The sequence below is a fragment of the Parambassis ranga genome, chromosome 10, assembly GCF_900634625.1.
Source record: "Parambassis ranga chromosome 10, fParRan2.1, whole genome shotgun sequence".
Lineage (NCBI taxonomy): Eukaryota > Metazoa > Chordata > Actinopteri > Ambassidae > Parambassis > Parambassis ranga.
Window position 1 is genome coordinate 21,932,824 of NC_041031.1, and position 14,834 is coordinate 21,947,657.

At 45.2% G+C, this 14,834-nt stretch overlaps 3 protein-coding genes across 4 annotated transcripts; all 3 read right to left on the bottom strand.

Annotated features, from left to right (window-relative positions):
• Window positions 1–1,368: 1,368 nt before the first annotated feature.
• On the bottom strand, window positions 1,369–10,358 carry spmap2l (sperm microtubule associated protein 2 like). Of its 2 annotated transcripts, XR_003671391.1 has the most exons (10): window positions 10,133–10,358; window positions 10,018–10,048; window positions 9,742–9,798; window positions 9,194–9,328; window positions 7,855–7,992; window positions 6,900–7,041; window positions 6,554–6,688; window positions 5,846–6,001; window positions 5,361–5,511; window positions 1,369–1,479 (listed from the first exon to the last, which is right to left on the bottom strand). XR_003671391.1 is itself a non-coding variant. In XM_028416740.1 (9 exons), the coding sequence occupies exons 1-9, from the start codon at window positions 10,278–10,280 to the stop codon at window positions 5,413–5,415; spliced, it is 1,041 nt and encodes a 346-aa protein (XP_028272541.1). In that variant the 5' UTR covers window positions 10,281–10,358; the 3' UTR covers window positions 4,679–5,412. The 2 variants fall into 2 exon arrangements, 1 of the variants encoding a protein (XP_028272541.1); XM_028416740.1 differs by lacking the exon at window positions 1,369–1,479 and having other exon boundaries at window positions 4,679–5,511.
• Window positions 10,359–10,487: 129 nt separating this feature from the next.
• On the bottom strand, window positions 10,488–12,982 carry arl9 (ADP-ribosylation factor-like 9). The gene is made up of 4 exons (XM_028416741.1): window positions 12,604–12,982; window positions 12,099–12,276; window positions 11,833–12,008; window positions 10,488–11,676 (listed from the first exon to the last, which is right to left on the bottom strand). Exons 1-4 carry the CDS (start codon window positions 12,838–12,840, stop codon window positions 11,500–11,502), a joined length of 768 nt encoding a protein of 255 aa, XP_028272542.1. The 5' UTR covers window positions 12,841–12,982; the 3' UTR covers window positions 10,488–11,499.
• A 514-nt stretch (window positions 12,983–13,496) lies between these two features.
• LOC114442843 (snRNA-activating protein complex subunit 1-like) lies at window positions 13,497–14,622 on the bottom strand. The gene has a single exon (XM_028416654.1). The coding sequence runs from the start codon at window positions 14,619–14,621 to the stop codon at window positions 13,521–13,523; it is 1,101 nt and encodes a 366-aa protein (XP_028272455.1). The 5' UTR covers window position 14,622; the 3' UTR covers window positions 13,497–13,520.
• Between the last annotated feature and the right edge of the window lie 212 nt (window positions 14,623–14,834).

Consider the following 14,834-nt stretch of genomic DNA (forward strand, 5'->3'; position numbering starts at 1 on the left):
CCTATGTGTGTATGTGCAGGCTCAGCCCAGCACTTCCTGATGACCTTGTCCAGCTTCTTCGTCTCCCTTTCTGCCACCCAGCAGAATCTGTTATCGTGACAGGCCTAAGTGTGTGTGTGTGTGTGTGTGAGTGAGTGTGTGTGTATGTAAGTAAGTAAGTGTGAGTGTGGGTGTGTGTGTAAGTGTGAGTGAGTGAGTGTAAGTGTGTGTGTATGTATGTAAGTAAGTGTATGTAAGTGTGAGTGAGTGTGTGAGTGTATGTAAGTGTATGTGAGTGTGTGTGTGTGTGAGTGTATGTAAGTGTATGAGTGTGTGTGTGTATGTAAGTGAGAGTGTGTGTATGTGAGTGTGTATGTAAGTGAGTGTGTGTGAGTGTATGTGTGTGTAAGTAAGTGTGTGTGTATGTAAGTGAGTGTGTGTGTATGTGTATGTGAGTGTGTGTGTGTGAGTGTATGTAAGTGTATGAGTGTGTGTATAAGTGAGTGTGTGTATGTAAGTGAGTGTGTGTGTATGTATGTGAGTGTGTGTGTGTATGTAAGTGTATGTAAGTGTGTAAGTGAGTGAGTGTGAGTGTGTGTAAGTGTATGTAAGTAAGTGTGTGAGTGAGTGTGTGTAAGTGTGAGTGTAAGTGAGTGTGTGTGGGAGTGTGTGTAAGTGAGTGTGTGTATGTGAGAGTGAGTGAGTGTGTAAGTGTGAGTGAGTGTGTTGTGTGTCCTTGGGCAAGGCACTTTACCCGCATAGCCTCCAGTGCACTCACTGGTGTATGGCGCTCTTTGCTGGGCTGCCTTAAGCAATTTCCCCATTGTGGGACTAATAAAGGTTTCTTAAATAAATGCATGGTGGGATAGAAAACGTTATAATAATATAAAAATACTGTGACATAGAATGTTGGTCATACCTCCCAGCACTATTTGTGTGTATTAAGATAAGAAGTATGTTTAATGAATATTTATTTTTTGATATTAATAATGATTTGTTCCACAATGGGGAAACTGTGTGTGTTACAGAGTTAGTACGTACAGATACAGTATAAAAATACATGATACTATACAGAGTTACAATAGACTGTACATTGTAGTAAATGCACATATCAGCAGTGTTTGTTGTACTGTCTGACAGCAGGAGGAAGAAAAGACCTTTGGAGTCTTCACCACACTGAGGGTTGGGAAGTCTCTCTGCAGTGCTGACAGGGCGTCCTGCAGGGGGTGAGACTCATTGTCCATCATAGATGACAGGTTTGCCAGGACCCTTCTGTCACCCACCCCCTGCACTGAGTCCAGAAGACAGCCCATGACAGAGCTGGACTTCCTGATGACCTTGTCCAGCTTCTTCCTCTGCCTTTCTGTGATGCGATGTGATGAAGACCAAACCATACAGGATGTAGACTGATGCCACCGCAGAGTCATAGAAGGTCTCCAGGAGCGCCCTCAGAAGGTAGAGCCTCCTCTGATCCTTTGTATACAGTGCATGAGTGTGTCTCTGTGTGGATTAGGGATGGGACGGTTCAGGACAAAAGTCCAAACCCTTCAGTACACTTGTCTCGGTTTGGTGTGTGTGTGTAAAAGTGAGTGTAAGTGTGTGTGTGTGTAAGAGTACACACTTACACTTGTGTGTGTGTGTGTGTAAGAGTACACACTTACACTTGTGTGTGTGTGTGTGTGTGTGTGTGTGTAAGAGTACACACTTACACTTGTGTGTGTGTGTGTGTAAGAGTACACACTTACACTTGTGTGTGTGTGTGTGTAAGAGTACACGAGTACACTTGTGTGTGTGTGTGTGTGTAAGAGTACACGAGTACACACTTACACTTGTGTGTGTGTGTAAGAGTACACGAGTACACACTTACACTTGTGTGTGTGTGTAAGAGTACACGAGTACACACTTACACTTGTGTGTGTGTAAGAGTACACGAGTACACACTTACACTTGTGTGTGTGTGTAAGAGTACACGAGTACACACTTACACTTGTGTGTGTGTGTGTAAGAGTACACGAGTACACTTGTGTGTGTGTGTGTGTAAGAGTACACGAGTACACACTTACACTTGTGTGTGTGTGTAAGAGTACACGAGTACACACTTACACTTGTGTGTGTGTGTAAGAGTACACGAGTACACACTTACACTTGTGTGTGTGTGTAAGAGTACACGAGTACACTTGTGTGTGTGTAAGAGTACACGAGTACACACTTACACTTGTGTGTGTGTGTAAGAGTACACGAGTACACACACACACACACACGTGTGTGTACTCTTACACACACACACACTCACACAAGTGTAAGTGTGTGTGTAAGTGTACTCTTACACACACACTTACACTTGTGTGTGTGTGTGTACTCGTGTACTCTTACACACACACACACACAAGTGTAAGTGTGTACTCGTGTACTCTTACACACACACACAAGTGTAAGTGTGTACTCGTGTACTCTTACACACACACACAAGTGTAAGTGTGTACTCGTGTACTCTTACACACACACACACACAAGTGTAAGTGTGTACTCGTGTACTCTTACACACACACACACAAGTGTAAGTGTGTACTCGTGTACTCTTACACACACACTTACACTTGTGTGTGTGTGTGTGTGTAAGAGTACACACTTACACTTGTGTGTGTGTGTGTGTGTGTGTAAGAGTACACACTCACACAAGTGTAAGTGTGTACTCTTACACACACACACTTACACTTGTGTGTGTGTGTGTACTCGTGTACTCTTACACACACACACACAAGTGTAAGTGTGTGTGTAAGAGTACACGAGTACACACTTACACTTGTGTGTGTGTGTGTAAGAGTACACGAGTACACACACACTTACACTTGTGTGTGTGTGTGTGTGTAAGAGTACACGAGTACACACACACACACAAGTGTAAGTGTGTGTGTGCAAGAGTACACACTTACACACACACTTACACTTGTGTGAGTGTGTACTCTTACACACACACAAGTGTAAGTGTGTGTGTAAGAGTACACGAGTACACACACACTTACACTTGTGTGTGTGTAAGAGTACACACTCACACAAGTGTAAGTGTGTGTGTAAGTGTGTACTCTTGCACACACACACTTACACTTGTGTGTGTGTGTGTACTCGTGTACTCTTACACACACACACACACACAAGTGTAAGTGTGTGTGTGCAAGAGTACACACTTACACACACACTTACACTTGTGTGAGTGTGTACTCTTACACACACACAAGTGTAAGTGTGTGTGTAAGAGTACACGAGTACACACTTACACTTGTGTGTGTGTGTAAGAGTACACGAGTACACACTTACACTTGTGTGTGTGTGTGTAAGAGTACACGAGTACACACTTACACTTGTGTGTGTGTGTAAGAGTACACGAGTACACACTTACACTTGTGTGTGTGTGTAAGAGTACACGAGTACACACACACACACACAAGTGTAAGTGTGTACTCGTGTACTCTTACACACACACACACACACACGTGTGTGTACTCTTACACACACACACTCACACAAGTGTAAGTGTGTGTGTAAGTGTGTACTCTTACACACACACTTACACTTGTGTGTGTGTGTGTACTCGTGTACTCTTACACACACACACACACAAGTGTAAGTGTGTACTCGTGTACTCTTACACACACACACACACAAGTGTACTCGTGTACTCTTACACACACACACACAAGTGTAAGTGTGTACTCGTGTACTCTTACACACACACACACACAAGTGTAAGTGTGTACTCGTGTACTCTTACACACACACTTACACTTGTGTGTGTGTGTGTGTGTAAGAGTACACACTCACACAAGTGTAAGTGTGTAAGTGTGTACTCTTACACACACACACTTACACTTGTGTGTGTGTGTAAGAGTACACGCTTACACTTGTGTGTGTGTGTGTGTAAGAGTACACGAGTACACACACAAGTGTAAGTGTGTGTGTGTGTGTAAGAGTACACACTTACACACACACTTACACTTGTGTGTGTGTGTGTAAGAGTACACGAGTACACACTTACACTTGTGTGTGTGTGTGTGTAAGAGTACACGCTTACACACACACACAAGTGTAAGTGTGTACTCGTGTACTCTTACACACACACACACACACACACAAGTGTAAGTGTGTACTCGTGTACTCTTACACACACACACACACAAGTGTACTCGTGTACTCTTACACACACACACACAAGTGTAAGTGTGTACTCGTGTACTCTTACACACACACACACAAGTGTAAGTGTGTACTCGTGTACTCTTACACACACTTACACTTGTGTGTGTGTGTAAGAGTACACACTTACACTTGTGTGTGTAAGAGTACACACACTTACACTTGTGTGAGTGTGTGTAAGAGTGCACACTTACACTTGTGTGAGTGTGAGTGTGTGTAAGAGTACACACACTTGTGTGAGTGTGTGTGTACTCTCACACACACACACATGCACACACAAGTGTAAGCGTGTACTCTTACACACACACAAGTGTAAGCGTGTACTCTTACACACACTCACACAAGTGTAAGTGTGTGTACTCTTACACACACACACAAGTGTAAGTGTGTGTGTGTAAGAGTACACACTTACACACTTACACTTGTGTGTGTGTGTGTAAGAGTACACGAGTACACACTTACACTTGTGTGTGTGTGTAAGAGTACACACTCAGCGAGGAGCGTCCGTCTGTTGCCATCATGGCGGCGCCTGCGTTTTCTGGATAATCCCAAGAAGCAGGAGGTCCTTGCAGATAGCTCAAAATCTGCAACATCACACACTTGTTATACAAAGCAACCTCACAGTTAATCCTGCATAACTTTAAATCTTAATATAACCTAAATAGGTGATTTCTACAGAAAAAACTGTTGAGGTGAACGGTCAGAGGTGTTTCTGCCAAGGCCAGGTTGTGTATGACAGAAACTCCCGTCACCTCAGTGTGGGACAGACTGACTGCAGAGTGTGTGCAGAATTTGAATGGACTCTGGTTTTGTTTGTTGCTAAGAGGACTCTGCAGAGCTGCGAGGAATCTGCCAGGCTCAGTCCAAGTCCTCCTAACACCTCTGAGTCACTTCATGTGACCGTTTTCTCTCCTCTGTATTAACTCGACCAGATCTAAAGTGAAACCACACGGATGCTCTGGTTTTACTTTATACAATGTAAACGGTGATTAATTAAAAAAATAGTGAAGTCCAGCAGATTTATTGGCCTCAAACCACCCACAGCTGCTGCCGCCAGCCTCACTGCTCAGGGTGCATTTGTTTGGACAGAGTTCCTGTAACTCCACACAGACACACAGTTGTTTGCAGGGTTACGTCATGCAAACCAAAATCGCAGATTATTCTGTTGTGTATGCTTTGTTTGCACTTACTAAAGATGCTTTTTGGTTGTCCACATGTCTCCTCCTCCTCTCTGCAGCAGCGTCACAGGTCATGATGGCAGCAGGCTAGTCTGGGATTAGCCTCCCAGCAGGATGAAGGTTGAGTCTCCTTTGATGTGATGCGCTGATCTAAGGATAACAACTGAGAAAAACCTTCTTAACAGCAGTGTTTACAGCAGACGGGTGAACTGGAGTGAAGTGTTTTCAGCCATCTGTGACCTCTGACACCGCAGAGCATAAACATCCCTGACATGGGTTCACTCACATCCAGCCACACTACGACTTAGACATGTTTCTCTTTACTTCTGCCAAAATAAATCTGCACTTTCACACTTTGAAGATTTGATTTAGTGTTTGTCTCTTAATAAAACTATTTCTTGTCAAAGTTGTATTGTGATTATTGACTTTAAATACATGAATGTAAGCATCATTAAACCCTGTGAAGGGAAAGCTCAGAACGAGGAGCAAACACTGACCTTGGTCGTGGCGCTGACGGACTCTGAGGTGGACTGAAGGTCTTTCCGGCTCCACTCTGGTTCTCGTGGAGGGATGTAGTCCCTGGAAAGCTGCTTTGGTTCTGCCAGAAACTCAATGCGCCTGCTGGCTGTGGCCTTCCTCGCTGCCCTGGAAACCTGATTACAGACATTCAGACATGAATACATACAGTATATTTAGTATTGACAGCCATCAGACAAACTATCGCACTGCACGCTGCGTTTTCTGTCCAGAACAACACATCATGAGGGCCGTAAATATCTGAAAACTATCCAGGACGGGAAGCATCAAACAGTCGCCTGATAATAATAAAGGCTGGAAACTCTGCAGTTAATTGAAAGAAGCATGAATCATGTAAAAAAGCTGCAAAACGTCTGAGCTGACTGATGTTGAAATAAACGGCTCTCCTCACTCTTGTTTGTTGCCAAATTCCAATTGAGGAATTTTCCTCACACATAATAATTTTCCTACATTTTCAGCCTCCTGTTGTTGGTGTTTATTTGGCATCATTATCCCCTTAAACCCTCAGATAGTTTATGAAGTTTAGGTCTGAGCAAGCTCTCTAAGTCCCGTCAGTGAAACCAACACCTGGAGGCTCTTGGATCTGAGACATGGGGAGGATTCTGAGGCTGACTAACAGCCCCACTCTGTGCTCCATGTGATGCTGCAGAGTCTGTGAGGCCTCTTACCGTCCAGATGGACTCCTCTGGACGTCCCAGTTTCCAGCAGATGTTGCTCTCCTTCAGTCTGGGCAGAGACAGCTGGACCAGTCTCTGAGAGATCCTGGCTGTTCTGGAGGCCAAGGAGATGATGGAGGCGACGCTCTGCAGACAGACAGACAGACGGAGGGAAAGACTTCATCAATGGGAACAGAACCAGAAAAGCACACGTGCAGGGTCCAGATCCAGGCCTTTCTGCAGCATGTGGCCGCTGACATCCACACTATTAGCATCAATTAGCATCTAATAAATATGTGAAATCAGGTTTGTAAACGCCACAGAGCAGCAAAACATAACAGACGTATAAAGACGTCACCTGTCTGTCAGGATGGAAGTCGGGGTGGGTGAGCTTGGGGTTGCAGAGCTGCAGCAGTCGGGGGGTGATCACTGCAGTTTTCAGCCTGGGATCCAGGTGCCAAACCGGACAGCTAGTCTCACACTGAGTGGTGTGAGGAGGCCTGAGGGACGAGAGGACAGAAAACGTAAGTGCACTGAACTTTTCATGACATTCTTCTTGTAACATTCTACTTTTATTCTGAAAATATTTTAATAGAATCCCTGCTTTGTCTGCACCGAGAGAAGCTTTCAATCAAAAGGTCACTGATGTCACAAGGAGAATAAAACAGAAAACCCTTCTGAGATAAACTCTACATTTTATAATATATATATTTGTAGAGAAAGAACCGAGAGGTTTAAGTCTCGCCTGCTTCTAATTATGGTTTCATGTACAGCGCTCACTGAACTTTCTGTTACTTCAATTAGAAACACAGACATCTACTCGCTGCACTGATTCAAAATAAAGTCCAGTCGACTCTCTCTGCGTGCTCGACGACATGTTCAGCTGCCGCGGCGCTCAGGGTTTATAAAAAGACTTCCTCGACTGTCTACGAGCGTCCCAGGGGTCCTGAACTTTGGACAATAAGCTCCATTGTCTCGCCTCCCTCTCTCTCTTGCAGTCGTACTCTGAAATAACAGATGCCCCTGTGCAGCCGGAGCCGTTAGTGTTGGACCGCAGCCTCTGCTCATATTTAACTTTATGATACGTTACATTCAGCAGTGATTAAACTGCAGCTTTTGGTTTGAATGTGAGCCACCGCAGGGTGAAGCTGTGGGTCTGGACACGTGACATGGAGCTCAAGGAGCCTCTGATGCTGCTGCTCGACACATTTTCATACTCTAATGAGCAGTTTTACATCAATTTAATGTTATTTGTATATTTATGACTTTTCCTCAAGTCTAACACTGAGCAGAATATCAGGAGATGATGTTACCCTGCGTCCTGGGAGCCACGGCCCCTGGTTTTGGGTGTTGACAGCCGCACACTGTTGTCGTACTGGGATGCCTTTGAGGAAGGACGCTGGGTCTTCCTGAAGAAGTTCACTTCCTCCTCCTCCTCCTCCTCCTCCTTCCTGCAGGAAAATGGAAGCTATTACCACATCCATTATATGTCTGGGACAAAGGTTTGTGTCGAGCCAGAAGGAAGAAGGAGGAGGAGGAGGAGGAGGAGGAGGGAGTGATGAGGGGAGCACAGAACAATAGTTAAGTGTCAGTGCTCAGCTGATAATGGAGGAATGAGTGGAAAATCATCTGCACACTCAAAAACATCTAAATTTGGTTAAAACAGTTAAGACTGGAAGAATACGTGAGGTCAGATCCTCCGGCTGACATGTTGACTCATCGTTAAAAATGCAAGTAAGACGCGTGTTTTCTCTGCAAAATCCTTCCTGACCGATTCTTCTGAGCCTGTTTTGTTGCATCCAGATCTCTTATCTTCAACAAATTATTGACGTATTGTTCTACAAAGTGTAACAAGTTCTTGAAGTCGAACGTTTAAATGTGCGAAAACAAATCACAATTTTAGAAATTCAATTAAATTCACACAATCAGGCTGCAAACGACCACCATTGGTGTAATTACTCTGACTGCCATAAGGGGGCGATAAATGCTGTGCACTGCATCTTTTATCAATGAATTGACTGGTTTATATGTAATAATTATAATTATTGTTATATGCAAATATCTTCATAGTTATAACATGTTGAACAGTTTCTCAGTGTGGATTCGCTGCTTCTAATCTATATTATATCGTTTTTCTTCATACAGGTCGATAAAATAGCAGAATATTAATAATGATTATTATGATTAATAATATATAGTGTTTTTCAAAATGATTACATTTAAAATGAACACCTGACCTCAGAGTATTGATCAGGGCCCTCTGAGCTCCTCCACTGTGTGACAGCCCAGCAGGTGATCACTGTCATCTCCAGTTACAGTAAATTATTGTTATCATCAGTGCGACTTCCTGTGTGTGGGCTTCCGATTGAATTACCCAGAATGTCTCAGTGCTTTTAATCTGACAGCTGAGGCAGGGAAACAACGAGCACTATCACAATAAAAGCCTCTGCAGCTGTAACTACCCGCCCGCTGATTGAGCCTGATGCACCTGGCATCAGTCCTGAACACCACTCTGCTGTTTCCTGAATGTGTCGATGCAGCACGACATACATTAAAAACTAAAGTCTTCAGAGCAGGAACACAAACAGCCCCTCCCTCTCATGCCTTTTTGATAGGCGTCATCAATAATGTTAACAGACAGGCTGCAGTTACCTCCGGGGGTCCTCCCTTGCTGAGAAGTCTCTTTTGTGTCTGGCCAGGTGTTGGATTCTGGTGCTTGGAGCGGCTCCGAGCGCTGAGGAGGAGATGGGCCGTATCGGCTCCTGGTTGCCCCAGCTCAGCCTCTCACTGATCAATACAAAGATGGAATGTTTCCAATAAGCAGCTGCAGAGACAAAAAGGCTGCTGCAGAGGCAGAAACAATATTTTCCAAGTGAGTAATTACCAAATACAACAATGATACTTTCAATCAGCTATGACCTCAGAGTCACTCTTCATCTCTCCGTTGTGTTTCCATTCTCCACGCACGCTCACAGCATGCCAGACATCTGTCTTTAATCACCAACAACCACCGACCACACTGGCTCCTGAGCTGATTCCATGTTGGATCAATGAACCGACATGCAATCAGCTGGAACAGAACATGTTTAGGATGTAAAAGCAAACATGTCATCGTGAGGCGGCCTGTGGCATCAGAACCGATAGTTGATCCACAAAGAGTCTGATTGTAATCATGGCGTTTGTGTGACTCAGCTACTCACCAAGGAGTCGTGGCCCAAACTGTTTTTGAGGTTTTGTGCTGCGCCAGCTCCAGGATCCTACCAAAAAACACGACATCCACAACACAGCACGCATCTAACTGAACTTCATGTCATGAAGGGACTCTGGTACTTTATATTTTCAAATTAAAGACAAAGATGTGATTTATACGCTGCACAGATGAGCAAACTGGAGAATATTCACTTTAAATAAATACCTTTGTAACAAACCTGTCAGCTTAATCAATTAAAAAAAGATAATTAAAAACATAATCTTACCGGTTTGATGGACCAAATGTGGACCGAACGCCTGCAAGAGTCAGAAGCAGGTGAAGTCAGAGACGACAATTCAAATGACAAACATCTGTGTGCAGACAGGAACGGACACATTTACCTTGTTTTCCAGACAGCATCTCACCGTGCAGGCACGTTAGCCTGGACGTGTCGACTGATGGTGTCACCTCTGTTGCTGTTGCTAAGGAGCTCCGAGTCCCTAGCAACCAACTCCACACCTGACGACTCCTTGAAACTGGAGTCAGCATGATTAACCCAGCCACCTTTAACGAGTCCAGACTTCCGACACAGGATGTTAAAAGGAAAGTGATACATCGAGGTCCGCTGGGGGGGGGGGCTGCTGGTGTTACTGCAGGGTTTAAAATACAGGACAGGTGGGTGGAGGAGTCTGCATTCCCATAAACACAGAACTTTGTGAGGATATTCAAGAGATGATGAAAATTAGAACACCAGAATAGTTTACAGTAAAATATTTATTTCACTCTGCAAACAGCATAAACGTCCTGAACTCACCACTCTGTGTGTTGGTGGCTTTGGTTTTGGGAAAAACTTGAAATGTTTGGAAAAATGAAAATGTTCCTTTACATTCCTCACAAATGTTAGATTCAAAGGCATTGCAACAACAGAGTTCACCTTCACCCACAGTGCACAAAAAAAACAAAACAAACACACAGCACTCATCAACAAACCAGTAAGACTCTACATCCATTTTTAAGATGAAGAAAATTCCCTTTTAAAGGCTTAAGACGCTCCAAATATAAAAGAACATCATTATTATTTAACTCTGAACTCTGATGAGGTTGTGCTTTCGTGTTAAGTGTTGATATTAACAGCACAAAAAGTGCATCAACCTTTAAACCTGCACACTGGTGACCCCTACTGGCAGAAAGATGCAGTGACGGAAGCAGTCAGTGAGGACATGAGTGCTCTGAGCTGATATGAAGGATGAAGGACACCTTTAACCCTCTGAAGCCCATTTTATTGACATGTTTAAAACATTGATATGTGAACTATCTGCTTTGTTTAAAGCCTCCATGTCTACAGATCCACCAAATCACAGTAGATTGTTTTTCTTCTTTAGTTGGAGGAAATTTACACATGCAGACAGAACAGTGATGAGCATTTCATGCATGTTTATGCATTTTGGGGTTCAGGGGTTAAACCCTTATATGTCAAAGTGTTGAATATTCCGTCATGAAAAATACAATCTTACTGAAAATGGCTTCTTGCTGCAGCATTAAAGAGCACCAGGATTTTAAAGCTTTAAACGCAGTAACAGTCCTGTGAAGTGTAACATTTATAACAAACACCGGACAGAAAACAAAGTGGTTAAGAGTGCCCCAAAGGAAACACAAGAAAAAAGGCGAGGTCTCTTATTAACGGACAGAACCAAATACAATAAATACAGTCCTGTTGCTGTAGTGGGAACAGTGCAAAGAGTGCAACCAAACCAGCCACCAGTGTGTTCTATCTGCCCTCACAAACCATCTGGATGATCAGCTCCTGAGCATCCTGGACGCCTGAACTCAGCTGCGCCTCGCCCTTCTTCACGTGGGTACCGATGAGGAACAACCGGCGGTCCCCGACCTCAGACAGGGACAGAGCGTCATGGAGGTCAGTGATGCCGCAGGAACCGGGCAGGTCCTGGAAAGAGAAGACAAGCACAGCCAAATAAACAAAGCTCTGAATCTGATCTTGACTGTTTGCTCTCTGGTTTTAGCTTCCCCCCCACTTGGTGATTAAATAGCCGGCAGGCTTTTGTTCAGAGTCCATCTGGAGTGTTTTTTCTGTCACACTCACCTGTTTGTTGGCCAGCACCATTAAGGGCAGGTCGGGTCGAGAGGCCAGCAGCTCGTGTAAATGTTTCTTAGCGACCGGAAAGAGCTCCGGGTCGGACGAGTCGACCACAAAGACCAGCAGCAGCGCTTTGGACATGTACCTCTGCCAGTACGGCCGCAGATCCGCCCTGCCTCCAACTGAAGCACAGACAGACGCACAGTCAGCGCGTACATTAACATGCTACGTCTCCACATAAACAAAGAAAACCTTCACACGTTCACACCTACTTTCTAGAAACTCGATGTGGAGGTCCTCTCTGTTGATGGAGACGGCGTTGAAGCCGACGGTCGGCTTCAGGTCGTGCTCCAGGCTGCTGCTGGCCAAGCAGTGCATCAGGCTGGTCTTACCGGCTCCATCCAGACCCAGAACCAGAATGTGGGTTCCTCCTGACGCCACGGGCCGTGCCTGAAACACAGATTACATGCTGGTCATTTATAAGCAAGCCTAAAAACTTGTACATAAACCAATATACACACAGACAGACTGCAGTCAGAAACAAATGGTGAAATATAAATAGCTGACATATATGGTATTATTAAAATAAACTACGTTTCCCAGAATGCCACACACGAAGCCTCAGAGAACGACAAATTGAGGCCATAAGTTCAAAACTAAACTCAAAGTAAAATGTCCCCAAACATTAACTGTGGAAACTTTTTCGTTGCTTCCGTGTTATTTTGGATGTTTTAGCACGTTAAGCTAACAGGTGTGTCCGCTAACTGAACGCTTCACCTCGGATGTTTTCTGAGCTTCCACCGCAGACAAAGTCTGTTCAGCCGAAGCCTCCACTGTCCTCTGCTCCTTCTCTTCCTCCTCCTCCTCCTCCTCCTCCTTCTCCTCCTTCTCCTTCTGCCGTGTCTCGGTCTCCGTCTGTCCGGAGGAGGACGCGTACTTCCAGATAAGATAAGCGACTCCTCCCGCCAGAATGACGGAGCCGCCGAGGACGCCGGCTTTCCTCAGACCGACCATGGTGTTCGACGGTCGGGTTCGCTGCTCTCTTTATGGTCGCTGTTTGTATTCACCCGTCTTTTTCCAACATTGTTCGAGTTCTCGTGAAGTTCGTGTCCGCCTCCTGGTGCTCCTCCTCTCCGCAACAAGTGGATTAAGAAACAGGAAGCTGCGGAGCAACGACTTCCGGCTCGAGTGAGGCGCTGTGTTGATGCAGTTCCTCGGTCTGACCGGCAGGGGGCGACATTTAAAGTATATTTAAAAAAAACACGATTTAAGAAAAATGTGATTTTAGAAATAAACATCTTTCTGTTTCTACTAATATATTTAGCAAGATATTTATAGATTGATATAAAGTCTACCGATGTAACAATACAGTCCTATTTTATTGTGTAGTTATAGTTTACTTTCTTTTTAAAAAAACGCTTAATGTTAGAATATAATATAAAATCATCTTTATATACCATTTAAAAAATTAATTTCAATAAACAAACAGTTACACTACACACTTCCATGACTTTATTAACTAACATTATTTATAAAGTGGTTTAAAAATAAATAAGTCAAACATTTACATTCATAAAAAAAATTCAGGTTTGTTTATTGATATATTTATTAACTAATGAGTCCTATCTGACACTTAACACAAACTGAACAAACATAAACCGTTTTCAGTCCTCCTCGGTCCCCCTCGCTCCTCTTCAGGGCTTGTAAGGAGCAGCCTGGTTGGTCCTCCTCTGCCCCTCCGGCTCCTCCGGAGCGCTGAGGAGCCACTTCTTCAACTTGCTTTCATCCTGCGTCACGCCAAGGCTTTTCCAGGTCCTGGCCCTCAGAGACGGAGGCCTCCCCTTCTTCCCCGATGGACCTGCTGTCTCCTGGACCTGCTCTGCTCCCGAGCTGCACGACTCCACCGTCTCCACCTGCCGGTGTCTCCTGGCCTTGGGCGCCTCCTGAAACTTGTTGTAGCTCCTCTGCTTGATGGAGGAGAGGAGTCTGGCTCTTCTGCTGCTGGCCTTGTCCTCATCTTCCTCCTCTTCCTCCTCCTCCTCCTCCTCTTCCTCTCCTGCCTTCTTGTGTTTGTTGACCTGAGAGGAGAAGGTCTTCTCCTGCCATGTGAGGAAGTCGGTCAGGCAGTCTTTGAGTTTGGAGGCGAAGTCTCGGTTCGTCATGGTGACCTGACCTGTGACCTCCATCGTGGCCTCCTTCAGCTTCTCATAGTGGCCCTGGACTTGGGCCACTTCCTCCAGGACGTTTGAAGACATGAGGTCGTGCACGGCCGTCACTCGGCCCAGGAACTCTGCACACATGGCCTCCTGCTTCGGCTTATGCTGCTTTTGAAAGACCAGGAAATGCGGCATGGCGGTGTAGTGGATGGCTTTGATGGAGATGAGCTTCTGGTGAATATAAACCACGTCGATGTGCCCACAGTGCACAGAGTCTTTGAGGAAGGCCTGAACGTGAGCCCAGTCCTTCAGGGAGAGTCTGATGTTCACGGGCGGTGAGATGGGCTGCGTGTGGTAGAAAGCGAACATCAGGTACAGACCTCCCACTCTGATCTGGTAGCTGTACGGAGGCAGGAAGAACTTCACGGCCGTGGCCAGGGTCACCCTGCAGTACCTCCTCAGCTCACTCACACTGCTGATGCCTCTGAAGACATCTGAGAAGCACCTGTCCCTCCAAAGGGCTGAGAAGCTCTCAAACCTCACAGAGTCCGCCTGCTGGAAGCAAGCAAGGAGCTCCTCCACATCCTCGGTCAGGAGCCTGTCGAAGACACTGGAGTAAATAGGCGGCAGACGGGGCATGGTGTCCTGCGGAGGGCTCTGCAGCGTGCCCAGAGCAGGTGGAGCTCGTTGGGGTCAAATTAGCGCGGGAGGCGGCGCAATGAACCAATGAAACCGTCACCAACAGGTGTGTGAGTGGGATTTGGAGCCGGCCCCCTGGTGGCTGCGGTGTGAACTACAACTTCTGGCTGCTTCAGACTAAAAGCAACACAAATACATAAAGAATTCTTTATT